We start from the raw sequence: 13,631 nt of genomic DNA, 5'->3' as shown, positions 1-13,631 counted from the left end.
TAAATGAGAAAAGTCGATCTGAAAAGGCTACATTAACTATATGATTCTAGCTATAGAATATTCTGGATGTTGGTGATACACTAATGCAAAGTGTTAACACTAGAGAAAACTGGAACTTGGGGGAAGCAAGAGGGAATATATGGAACTCCCTTTTTTTTTTTTTGGCTGAAGCTCAGAGTCTTAACGTCTGGACCACCAGGGAAGTCCCAGGAACTACCTACTTTGTGTAAACCTCAAACTGCTCTGAAAATTAAAGTCTGTTAATTCAAAAGAAAACTTAAATATTAGGTGGAACTGAACTAGTAAAAATGTCTTCTTACTAAAAAACAAAAATCCCAGACTCTAATATACAGTGGTGGTGGATTACTGTATATAGTTTGTAATGTTCTTTTATCTTTTCTTTGTCCTCAGATAAATATGCACAGTGGTATTCATGATAAATCCTACTCCTAAACTGTCCTTGTTTCTCTCTCCAGTGACATATGGTGTATCGGCCTTGGAGGTGTATACACCAAAAGAAATCTTCGTGGCAAATGGGACACAAGGGAAGCTGACGTGCAAGTTCAAGTCTACTAACACAACCGGCACGTTGACCTCAGTCTCCTGGAGTTTCCAGCCAGAGGGGACTGACACCACAGTGTCGGTAGGAATGCTTTTTGATCTCTACGGGTCCTGTCTCACGATGTTCTTTTTATTTTTTTAATTAGAGGATAATTAAAGGATATTACGGATATATAAAGGATATATATTATCCTCTCATTAAAGGACAATTAGAGGATATTATGATGATTTTCTCCATACATCAACATGAATCCGAATTAGGTATACATATGGCCCCTCCCTCTTGAAACCCCCACCTCCCACCCCTTCCCACCCCATTAGGTTGTCATGGAGCATGGTTTTGGGTTCCCTGCATCATACATCAAATTCCCAGGGGCTATCTACTTTACTTATGGTAATTATATGATTCAGTGCTATTCTCTCAAATCATCCTGCTCTCTCCTTCCCCCACTGTCTAAGTCTGTTCTTTATGTTCGTGTCTACTTTGCTGCTCTGCATATAGGATCATCAGTACTATCTTTTTAGATTCCATATATATGTGTTAATATACAATATTTGTCTTTCTCTTTCTGACTTACTTCACTCTGTATAATAGGCTCTAGGTTCATGCAACTCATTAGAACTGACTCAAATGCATTCTTTCTTATACTGGATATATAATATAATATACTGGATATATAATATATATAATATATAATATTCCATTATATATATGTACCACAATTTCCATATCCACTCATCTTTCAATGGACATCTAGGTTGCTTCCATGTCCTAGCTATTGTAAATGGTGCTGCAGTGAACACTGCAGTGCATGTATCTTTTTCAATTCTGGTTTCCTCACGGCATACGCCCAGTAGTGGGATTGCTGTGTTATATGGTGGTTTTATTCCTAGTTTTTAAGGAATCTCCATACTGTTTTCCATAGTGGCTATATCAATTTGCATTCCCACCAACAGTGCAAGAGGATTCCCTTGTATCCATATCCTCTCCTGCATTTATTGTTTGTAGACTTTTTGATGATGGCCATACTGACTCATGTCACAATGACCATACTGACTCATGTCACGATGACCTCATGAGATTCTTTACTTCTCCAGTGTGATTAATGATGCATTCTTCTGATTCAGTTCAGTCGCTCAGTCGTGTCCAACTCTTTGCGATCCCATGAATCACAGCACACCAGGCCTCCCTGTCCATCACCAAATCCCAGAGTTCACTCAAACTCACGTCCATTGAGTCAGTGATGCCATCCAGCCATTTCATCCTCTGTCATCCCCTTTTCCTCCTGCCCCCAATCCCTCCCAGCATCAGAGTCTTTTCCAATGAGTCAACTCTTTGCATGAGGCGGCCAAAGTACTGGAGTTTCAGCTTTAGCATCATTCCTTCCAAAGAACACCTAGGGCTTCTGAATTAGGCACTTGCAAAATAAGTCAGTGACACTTTAAGGCCCTTTTCTTGCCTCAGACGCTCCAGGAAAAAAAATAATTCAGCATCTCTTAAATGCAACTTTTTATCGATATTGTTACCAATATTAATATCTCTATCATCTATCATGTATCTACTGGGTTGGGGTGTATACCTGATTTCCAAATCTTTGAGTGGACTTGTGTCCCTCAGGATTTATAAAAAGAGAGACCCTTGGGTGCTGTGCCTTAGAAGGAAGGAAAGATGCGGTAAAGTCAGAGATTACAGATTTAGTTAACTTCCTCATAGGGTCCAGTTAGGTACGATTCTTGGTAAAACAGAGTCCCAGAGTGAGTGAGAGCAGGAACCCATACAAATATAACATGGGAAAACAGAGTCAGAGGCATTCTGTTGCTTCCCGTAAACATGTTATTAATGTGAAACATGTATCCTGTAGATGCAAAATTAAACACACAGATTTACCCAGCAGAGTTCAAAGAATTATTTAAATTTGTAATGATTTCCCACTGATATCTTTTGCCAGACTAGAAGTGAGGGACATAATCTATAGAAAGTAAAGCATCATCAGAAAGAAACCTAGATGCTCTTTCTTTTGAAGAGCAGTTCTGCTACTGCTGCTGCTAAGTCGCTTCAGTCATGTCCGACTCTGTGCGACCCCATAGATGGCAGCCCACCAGGCTCCCCCATCCCTGGGATTCTCCAGGCAAGAACACTGGAGTGGGTTGCCATTTCCTTCTCCAATGCATGAAAGTGAAAAGTGAAAGTGAAGTTGCTCAGTCATGTCCGACTCTTCGAGACCCCAGGGACTGCAGCCCACCAGGCTCCTCCGTACAAGGGATTCTCCAGGCAAGAGTACTGGAGTGGGGTGCCATCGCCTTCTCATCCTTGTCATGTGGGCCATGCATGTTTACATACCCTAAGCCTTAGTATTAAGAGCATGCTGGGAACTTTCCCAGTGGTCCAGTGGTTAAGAATCTGTCTTCCAGTGCAGGGGATGAGGGTTGGGTCCCTGATTGAGGAGCTAAGATCCTACATGCCTGGGGACAACTAAACCTGCGTGCTGCAGCCTCATGCCATATGTAGTTGGCACTACAAAGAGTCCATGTGCCACAACAAAGACCCAGTGCAGCCAAAAAATAAAAGAAGATGCTGTGTTTCTGGTTAATGCTATATTTTAGCTAATCAATTTATACTTACATACCAATCTGATGATAGTTAATTCCAGAATGTTCAGTTACTGATACAGGATGCTTTAACCCCCAGATATTGGTGCACAGTTAATAAGATGAGTAGGATGCTCTTCATTTTTATAGATTTTCAAGAGAAGTAAAATCAAGCCCAAAATACCAAAGATGGCTTTTCTGGTCCATGGAATTAGGGTCCCCGTGTCTAAAACTGAGCTCATCTTTTCTACCCAATGTTCCCTTCTCTGCTAGTTGTTTTTGGGTATTTATTTTCTTCTAGGGACCTGATTTTTTGTTTTTTTTAATCTTGTGTTTTGTTAGTGGGGTTTTTGTCCTTCCCTTCCCGATCCATAGCTTCTTCCCTTCCACTGCTCACACTCAACCAAGAAATAAGAACATTTGCTGGATCTTCCTACTTTGTATCTGGCATCTAGATTTTTGTTAACCTTCCTGCTTCTCTGCTGTCCATTACATGATAAAAACTCTGGCCAGGGCTAGTGCAGTAACACCCCTAGTTATTCCTCCACTTTATATCATCCATCTTTCAAGCCACCCCTGCAGTCCACCAGGTGCCTCATCTTAAAACAGTTCTTTCGCCTCATCACTGCCCTCTTCAGAATCCTCATGGTTCCCATTGCGAACAGTTCTTGTCTGGAATTCTAAAACTCCTCACAACTGGGTTCCAGCCCCACTTATGTTCTCCTATGTTATCTCCTTCAGTCTAGCAAAAAGAACTTGATGCTTTGTTTTTCCACTTCTGAGCTCTTACCATTTAAGTTCTGTCCCATCTTCACATTCTGATCCCTCTAAATACCTCCTTTGACCTTTTAGCTATTTTTTTTTTTGGCCGTGCCACAAGGCATTTGGGATCTTAGTTCCCCGACCAGGGATTAAAACAGTGCCCTCTGCACTGGAAGCGTTGAGTCTTAACCACTGGACCACCAGGGAAGCCCTCCCTGTTTACCTGCCCATGTTATCTTGTCCACTCCTGTGAAAGAGTGTGCCTTACTAGAACAGTTTTACTCTTCATTATCTTGAATGGAAGCATTTTAAGGGTAGAGACCTATCTTATACTTTTGATGTCCCTCACGATGTTATCACTGGCTTTTGCTTGATAAATGTTGGTTGATAAGGAGATCTGATTTCCCTGGTGGCTCAGTTGATAAAGAGTCTGCCTGCAATGCAGGAGACCTGGGTTCAATCCCTGGGTTGGGAAGATCTCCTGGAGAACGAAATGGCAACCACTCCAGTATTCTTTTTTTTTTTTTTTTCCAACTCCAGTATTCTTGTCTGGAGAATTACATGGACAGAGGAGCCTGGTGGGCTACAGTCCATGGAATCACAGAGTCAGATGTGGCTGAGTGACTAACTTTCACTTTCAAGGAGATCTAGTCTCTTTTTTGTATGAGTTTCTTTTTTTTTTTTTTACCATTTTGTTACTCTTTCTTACTGGTTTGACCAAATCATTATCAATCGCACAGTTCAGCAAACATATACAGTTCCAGTGATGTGCCAAGTGCAGAGAAGCGCAGAGACAAATACAGTTTCAGAGGCATCAGGTCTAATGAGGGAGGGGCTGCAGAGACCCAGCAGTGGGAAAGGGTGTAGTGTAGGTTTTCATTACTGTTTCAGAAGTACAGGGCAGGGAATGTCTGTAGATGAGGTAGAAAGGAAAGCAGAGCCCAGATGACAGGAGGACTTGCTTGCTAAGCTGAGAGCTTATGGTTTATTTCCTGGTAAAGAAGACAGGGTGAAGGGCTTGGGCCAGGCAAGATATGATCAGACATGAGAGGCATTAAAATAACAGAAATAGCTTAAGCTTTGAAATCAGAGCTGGGTTTGAATTCTGTCTCTTAAGACCTGTGACCTTGAGTAAGTCACTAAGGTTCTGAGCCTCACTTTCCTCACTTGCAAAATATCTGGCAGGTGAATCTTACCTTGTAGAGTGGTTATGAGTGTCAGAATGTTATTTTTCATGGTATTTCACATTTCTGTCCATCTTGCAAGCAGAGGCTTTGGCTGCCTTTCTTGTACAGTGACTAGTCTTAGCAGGCAGAGAGCGTGTCTCCTTCTGGAGCAGAAGACAGGCTTGCTTACTGTCCACGATAGTAATATGTCTCCCTTTGGGGCAAAGGTCAGATGGGCTTACTGCCCATTATAAAAAATTGGGGTTTTCCAAGCTTGAGGCTCCTCAGCTGTGATGCAGAGCCTCTGTGTGCACAGCATCCACCCTAGTCCCTCCACGCTGTCCTTGTGGACTCTGAGGGGCAGGGGCCACAGATAAAAACATGCTGCTGGCTGTTTGTAAGTAATAGGGTTCTTTGTGTCCAGGTCTTCTAACAGGAGAACAAAGACTTCCCGTGAGTCTCGTGTTTCTGCCAGCATCTGTGAACCTATGGCTGAGCTGCAGAGAGTGTAAAATCTCAGCCCCTTCATAGTTCCTGATAAGCATTAGTTTATTTTAAACACAGGGTATATATTTGATAATTTTTTTTTTCTAGTAATCATTTAAGCATTATGGAGGATGGATTAGAGGAACTTGAGACCAGTTAAAAGGTCATACAGTCCAAGATAATGAGGACATAAAATCAGGTAATATTGGTGGGACTCAAATAGAAGAGAGAAACTTAGGAGATAGAATTGACAGAATTGGGAGACTAACTGAATGGGAAGAAAGACGAATCAATGATAATTCCAAAATATATGGTTTGGGAGACTGGCATGTGCCATCAGTCAAGATGTCACAGGTAGAAGATGGAGTTTGTAGGATAAGGTGGCAAACGGGAAGGTGGGGACACCTAAGCTAAAGTAAGTAGGTGGTTGGATTAGGAGTCTAGAGCTCCAGAGAGTACTATGGATGAGAGAGATTAAGAAGTTAACAAAATATAGATGGCCATTAAATCATAGGAATGGATGAGATTGCACAATGGATGAGATTTCAGCTTCTATAAAAGATTCTGAAAATGTTGTGTTTGGATTGCTAGTACAGCTCAGTGGTTGACTAATGCTGATTGCCGTCCCCAACCCTACAATTTCCCCATAGGTGAATAAAAACAAAGACATCAGGCCTCCAGCAGAGCTGTGTAGATTGGAGCCACATATGAAAATAGATCCCCACCCTCCAGGCCTGACCTTATTTTCAGGGGACTGGGTTTGAGAAAGTTACTTTGAGAAATGAGTTCCTTTGCTAAAAGCAGGTCTGCAGAGAGAATGAGACTGCAAAGAGAAAGGGCTAAAGGCTGAACCTGCAAAGGCAGACGAGACTTTTGGGTTGTCTGGGCTTGTTCCTTTCACATATCCATGACTCTTCTGTAGGAAACACATAAGTAAAATGGGGTAGCCCACCAGATTAACTGATCTGTGATATTTCGGCTTCTTTTTCTTGATGCCTTCGTGTATCTTAATGGTAAGCTTTGTGAATTAAGGCTGAAACTTTTGGATTCACTGGGCTCAATCGTGGTGTCCATCAGAGCCCTGGCTTTGGAGAATCAGGTGGTCCTGACTTTGAATCTACCACCTGTTATCATTGTGACCTTGGGCAAATGGGTTCTTTGAGTCTCAGTCTTCTTATTTATAAAAATACGGCTGGTAATTGCTACATCACAGGAGTATTGAGAGGATTAGAGACAGTGTACAAGTTTATTTCTTCAACTGAAAGAGGGTTGGGCTCCATGATTTTTAAACCCCGGTCTGGCTTGGGTTCCATTGCTTGAGATTTGGCATTTCTTTTATCATCACATCTTGATGATGTGGCATTTCTTTCTGGATGTGGTCTTTTTTCCATGTCCTTGCTCCACAATCTTGATTGGAGCTCCTCAAATGAAGTCTTTTTTAAAAAGAACCCTTCACAGTATGCCTGTACTAGAGTTTAGAACTTCTGCCTTTGAGAACAGCTCATGTGTTCTTTTTTCTAATTGCAGTTTTTCCACTACTCCCAAGGGCAAGTGTATGCTGGGAATTATCCACCTTTTAAGGACAGAGTCAGCTGGGCTGGAGACCTTGACAAGAAAGATGCATCAATCAACATAGAAAATATGCAGTTTATTCACAATGGCACCTACATCTGTGATGTCAAAAACCCTCCTGACATTGTTGTCCAGCCAGGACACATTAGGCTCTATGTTGTAGAGAAAGGTACTTCCTTGAATATTTTTGCAGTATTGATACAGTCCCCTTAAGAGTTATGTTTCAGGATGTGTTTGAAAGGGGTATTTCTGCCATACAGTTATGATCCCTGTTTCCATGGACTGTGGCTCTACGAAACATCTGTGGGGGTCAGGGAACTCATTCCAACTGAAGTGTTCAGTTTCTCCATTTATATACCTGCTGTCTGGAGCATGTGGATCAGATTCCAGGAGTATGAATTTTTCACTGTTAGTTAGAAGTAAGACCAGATTCATTATAGTTACATGTGGTGGCTAGTGGGAAAGGAGATTAGTATTATTTTAATATTCTGACTTCCCTGGTGGCTCAGACAGTAAAGCATCTGCCTACAATGCAGGACACCCGGGTTCGATCCCTGGGGAGGGACGATCCTCTGGAGAAGGCAGTGGTAACCCACTCCAGTACTCTCGCCTGGAAAATCCCATGGACGGAGGAGCCTGGTAGGCTACAGTCCATGGGGTTGCAAAGAGTCGGACACGACTCAGCGACTTCACACACAATATTCTCCGGGAGAAAGCTTTAACACTGGCAGAAACAGTATAGCTATTTCTTCACCTTTTTTTGGAGAATAAGCCAGGAAATGCAGGTTCTGGATCTCACTTTGAGACAAAGTCTGCTTTGTTGGAGGATAGATTGAGGTAAAGTCACATACCCCTCTTTTCTTTGAGTTAGAGCATTGAGAGGGATTATGTATATATAAATGTGTTGAGTTCTGAAGCTCATTCTTTATCAGTTAATGTTCATATGTCACCAGTTAGGTATTAGAATATCATAACTTGGATAATAAGAGAGTGTGTGGTAATTGCTAAAGGAAGACACTTGTTTATTAACTTAATACAATTTCATTTCTTCTCTCTATAGCAATGTACCTTAAACATATTTTGTTGTTCTTTCTCTCTAGAGATTTTGCCTGCATTTCCAGTTTGGGTAGTGGTGGGTATAGTTACTGCCGTGGTCCTAGGCCTCACTCTGCTTATCACCATGATTCTGGCTGTCATCTATAGAAGGAGAAACTCTAAACGGGATTATGCTGGGTAAGAAGCTCTGCTTTCGAGGGGAAAGTTGGAGGGAAGGAGTCAAAATTTGTGAAAACTTGTATATGTTGTATGGAAAAAGAATGGTGAAGAATTAGTTGCTGTTAACTTTCATGTCAGAACTGAGCTGTCTCCTTACAACGTGTTTTGTGTGGGCAAGCAGAGATCAATGGACTGCTATTAAACGTGGAATGTGATGCTAATACCTGTTTCAGTTTCTTTCTTAGGTTTGGTGAAGTGGACTGCTCTGTAGTCTGTGCTCTCTGAGTACCTTCCACTCTGAGATTAGTATTATTAAGCCACAGATCTCTTGCTCCAGTATGAGTTTAATTCGATCTCTTGGTAATAATCTTACAAGGTTCTTCTTTTCAATTAGGTAAATGTAATAATCATAACAATGCCTGGGGAGAGTGTGCTGGTAAATGACTCCTACCTGATGTGATGATGCAGGACTTTTCCTGTTTGTAGTTTTAAAAGTAGTTTATGACTTGTTCTTGAATGCATGGTTAGACTCATCCAAGGGGGATAATAAGAGTTGAACACCAATATACACCAGCATTAAAGAAAAGTAGACTTTCTTTATGTTTGTGACTTCTCAAAGATAACACATTTGAGCGGAGGATGTGTGTCTAATTGAAGGACCCTCTCTTTTTGCCACTCCAGCTGGACAGCTAGCCCATATAAGCTCTGTAGAAATTGTGTGGTAAGACTGAGAGTGAGGCTGGGTTTCAGCTGATGAGCACGGGCTGTGTCCCAAGTGCATGAAGGGACTGTGAGCTGAGAGGGTTGCATGCCCTGAACTCCTTGGCTGGTAGATGGTAGGACCTCTGTCTTTGGGCTCTGCTGCTTTACTTTTTAGGAGCGCTGTGTTTTGAGGAGTTTGAGTGTTCAAATTCAGATATCACTTGCTTGGAATGTTTCTGTTTTGCTGACTGTACTCGCTCCCTTGCATGGTGAGTAATTTTTGATGAAACATAACCGGAACATTGGTTTTCAACATGAAACTAATCCAGGTGGTGACATGCCAATCTTAGTTCATGCTTTTGGGTTAATGAAAGCACAGGAAAGTGTGCCTTAGAATCTTGCATGGCATCATGAATGCTGCTATTCTTCTTACTTGTTTTTTTTTCCTCCTCTCCTGCCTTTTCTACCTTGGTGTGCCAAGATCAGATCCTGCTTATCTTCCACTTCTTAAGAAAAGCTGACATAGACGACACTTTGGGACTATAACAGGGCTGGGTCTCCTCTTCCACTCCCATTAGACACATGGTAACCAATCACACTGGCTGTTGCTGTTAATATTCCTGTGTGTGTATTCAGCCCATCTCCCTTGTTGACAACTAACCATCTGTCTCTGAGCTAACCCAACAGCTATCATGGTTTGTCTACAAATATGTCCTGTGTCTGTATTAGAAACATGTGGAGTGTACCATCCCAATGAAATTGGGTTGTCAGGTTTTATGGTCATCTGAACATATATGTTCTTCATGTAAGATGCCTCTGTGTGTGTGTGTGTGTGTGTGTGCGTTTTTAATACTTAGACTGTATTATTACTGAGTTAGACCCTCTTTGTGTTAGAATACTCAAACCATTTTGGTTTGGGGTGTATAGCCTCCTGGTTCAGAGAAAGCACAGTTTGCAGAATGCTTTTATGATTTGATCTTAATAACGACACTTTAAGTGATTCTCTCCACACTTCTAAGATTTTTTAAAAGTACATTATAAAGGATTTAAGCTCTGCTGAAAACACATCCCATCAAGGAATCTGTAATGAGATACCTCTTGGCATCAATTCTCCCTGGTTTATTTATGAGATAGGCCTTGCTGTTGAAAACCCCCTGTGCCCCTGAAAAAGTTCAGCCCATGTGACATGGCATTCCACAGTTTCTTATCATCCATGACTTCCTGGATTTTCTTTGGTTTGGTTGTGGAATTGGTGGGGAAACAAACAATGGGGACCCAGGGAATCGAAGGTATGAGATGAGCCAAGACTACAAGCCTGGATCTGTTTTGGAAGCACATTCAGAAGAGGTTTGCCTTTGATGATCACAAAAGTGAATAGCTATCAAGAAGGTAGTATAGCTTGCTTCTTTAAACCTGTATGCCAAAGGAGGAATGATAACAGGGGAAAAAGCCAAAGCAGCCAAAGGATAAATGTATAGTATAGCCAGAATCCCATTCAGCAGGTATCATTGTTGTAAACTGGGGCAAAGTGGTCATCCCACATTGGTTTCTTTTCCTCCCCTGGAGCTGCATCACTGACTTGGAAGAATTAGTGTCAGGGATAAAAATTAGTTTCAAGAAATGTGATTGTTTTGATACTCATTGTTTTGTTGAGTTTTGTTTTTATATATTTGCTATTTCATCTGTCATCACTTGCATTTCTGTATTTTATGTTTCCATTTTAATTTTTTTTTTTTTTTTACATTTGTTCTCCAAATTGCCAACTTATCAGCTGCAATACATCAGAGAATGTGTCACCAGTTAAGCAGGTTTCACGGAAGTCTCCCTCCGACACAGAGGGTCTAGTAAAGAGCCTGCCTTCTGGATCTCACCAGGTAACAGCTGATTGCGGTCTGCCCACTGTACCATGCGCTGCAGTTTGGTGCTGTGTCGTGTTCTGGGATGCGGAAAAGAATCATACTAAGCTGTGAGAGAGTGAAACAGAAAGACAGAGCAAGAGAAGCAGAGAAGAATGTAGGGGTTGGTTTAGGAGGAACACAGGAAAGTATGTGGAAAAGAATCTGACTTGAGTGAAGGTTTCCACCAAACCACCACTAACAGATTGGCTCAAGCAAAATTAGGAGATGAATGTCAGATGTAAACACTTCTTCCCTAATTGCTCAAAGAATTAAAGCTAGTGAGCTAGATTCTATATTGAGGTGTACCATGAAATTCACAGGAGTAAGTTAATTTTGGTATTGATAATAAAACAGAAAAGTTATTTTGTATGAATTATTTAGGATTCGGAGAAGGCACTGGCACCCCACTCCAGTACTCTTGCCTGGAAAAATCCCATGGACGGAGGAGCCTGGTAGGCTGCAGTCCATGGGGTCGCTAAGGGTAGGAAAGGACTGAGTGACTTCACTTTCACTTTTCACTTTCATGCATTGGAGAAGGAAATGGCAACCCACTCCAGTGTTCTTGCCTAGAGAATCCCAGGGATGGGGGAGCCTGGTGGGCTACCATCTATGGGGTCGCACAGAGTCGGACACGACTGAAGCGACTTAGCAGCAGCAGCAGCAGCAGCAGCAGCAAGCAGTTACTTGAATAATTAGTAGGCTTGATGAACAGGAAAGTCTGGTTTCTGCTTTTTGTAGAAAGTACAGAGAAGAAATAACTTGTATTTGGAACTTAGCGTGGAATCTAGCATTGTGGTTAATATTGTGTATTGTCCACGCTGATGTAACTATAATTGTGGCTATGGCAGAAATTCCAGAGCTTAGTACTGATTCTGTTCTTCTGGGATAGAAAGTGTTAGAAGGAATGTGGCCAGTTATAACTTTGCTCTGAGGAGGAGGCATTAGGGGGTGGATTTAAGAGGAAGTAAAGAAAAGAATAACAGTGTCTTGTGGAAGAATTACCCCATAGTCCTAGTCCGCAGTTGTCATATGTGGTGAGGACATGGAGGCGTTGTGATGTTAAACTATTAAAAGCACAGAGCAGTTAGCAGCAGAATTAGGGCTCAAACCTTAGATTTCTAGGCAGCATATATTCTTTCACAGCATCAGGACCTTACTGATTCCTAGTCTGTCTGTTCGTCTCTCTCATTCTTTTTGTCTGTGTGTCTTTCTGTCTCTCTCTCTCAGTTTACATAGTATGCCTCAGATACCTAATTTACTAATTTGGATTGTGAATAGAAATAAGGTTGTGAATAAAGGCATTAAAGTTACGGGTAGACATTATACCTAAAGAAGCCCTGGAAACTTTTTCTTCTGCCCTTGAAATGCTGTAGAAGTTGTTCTGTTGAAAACAAATTGGGGTAGGGGAAGAAAGAAAGAATTCTCTACACTGGGAGACAGGCTGTGCAGTACCATGATTCCTGAGAGACGGGAATAAAGGCAGCCCCGTGATCGTCCCGGCTGCCTCCAGGCATCTCCCAGACTACAGTACTGAGGGGAAGCAGAAACGGCTCAGCTGTCCCCTGAGCTGGGGAAGCCAGGGTGGCTAGGATTTACGAGACACCGTGCCAGAGAAGAAGAAACAGTATAGAGAGAAGACGCGATGGGTCTCCTTGAGTCTTTGCTAAATACAGATTTGTGGATGTGTGGGCGACAGGTCCTGGTGGCCAGAGAAGAGCTGCCTGGAAAGCAGTAGGTTGTACAGTGCCCTGAACCTTACCCAGGACTGGAAATAGTTTGTGTTCTCAAACGCAGAATGGAGAGAACTCATTATGTACAGGGTATTGGTTGGAGTTCTCAGAATGGTCACACATGGCATAAGTTGCATCCAACTCTGTGATGCCATGGACTATAGCCCTCTAGGCTCCTCTGTCCATGGGATTTCCAAGGCAAGAATACTGGAGTAGGGAAAAAAAAAAATACTGCAGTGGGGTGTCACTTCCTTCTCCGGGGAATCTTCCCGACCCAGGGGTTGAACCCATGTCTCTTGCATTGGCAGCAGATTCTTTACCGCTGAGCCATTGGGGTAATGGGACTAAATTAGCACCTTGGTAGTAAGGGCTAAATCAGCACCAGATTATGGATGCTATGGACCCACCATAAAAAGGAAGCGTTTAAAGAATCAAACTAATGTAAAAGTAATTTAGGTGCATGCCAGCACAAAATCCAGTCTTTACAATATAACAAAATCCAAGAATCTAAAGAAGTATGTGTATATATATATACACCCACACACACACATATATGTACAAAAAAGTGTATTTGTATATATGTGTGTGTGTGTGTGTGTGTGTGTGTGTGTGTGTGTGTGTGTGTAGCTGAATCACTTTGCCGTACACTTGAAACTAACACGGTATTGTAAATTAATTATGCTTCAAGTTTTTAAAAAGAAAAACACCAAAAAACAAAATCCAACACCTGCCGTCGAAAAATTCCCAGTGTCTGACTGGCTGTGTGTATGTGCTACATCCGTTCAGTCATGTCTGACTCTTTGCAGCCCTACAGACTGTAGCCCCTCAGGTGCTTCTGTCATGGGATTCTCTAGGCAGGAACGTTGGAGTAGGTTTACATGACCTCCTCCAGGGGATCTGCCCAATCCAGGGATCAAACCTGCATCTCTTATGTCTCCTGCACTGGCAGG

General features: G+C 42.1%; 1 protein-coding gene across 4 annotated transcripts in view; it reads left to right on the top strand.

Annotated features, from left to right (window-relative positions):
* MPZL1 (myelin protein zero like 1) overlaps positions 1 to 13,631 on the top strand; it is an 81,903-nt gene that overhangs the window by 54,791 nt on the left and 13,481 nt on the right. The window contains exons 2-7 of one of the 4 annotated variants that reach the window (XR_009493810.1): positions 477 to 643; positions 7,092 to 7,305; positions 8,237 to 8,369; positions 9,033 to 9,072; positions 9,535 to 9,638; positions 10,825 to 10,913. Coding sequence is in view for 3 of the 4 variants with exons in the window: in NM_001076158.1 (NP_001069626.1) it covers positions 477 to 643; positions 7,092 to 7,305; positions 8,237 to 8,369; positions 10,825 to 10,927 (617 nt within the window). In the remaining variant the exon portion in view is untranslated. 4 annotated transcript variants of the gene reach the window in all.

This window comes from Bos taurus, chromosome 3, assembly GCF_002263795.3.
Source record: "Bos taurus isolate L1 Dominette 01449 registration number 42190680 breed Hereford chromosome 3, ARS-UCD2.0, whole genome shotgun sequence".
In the NCBI taxonomy this organism is placed as follows: domain Eukaryota; kingdom Metazoa; phylum Chordata; class Mammalia; order Artiodactyla; family Bovidae; genus Bos; species Bos taurus.
This window is presented reverse-complemented; position numbering and strand designations above follow the sequence as displayed.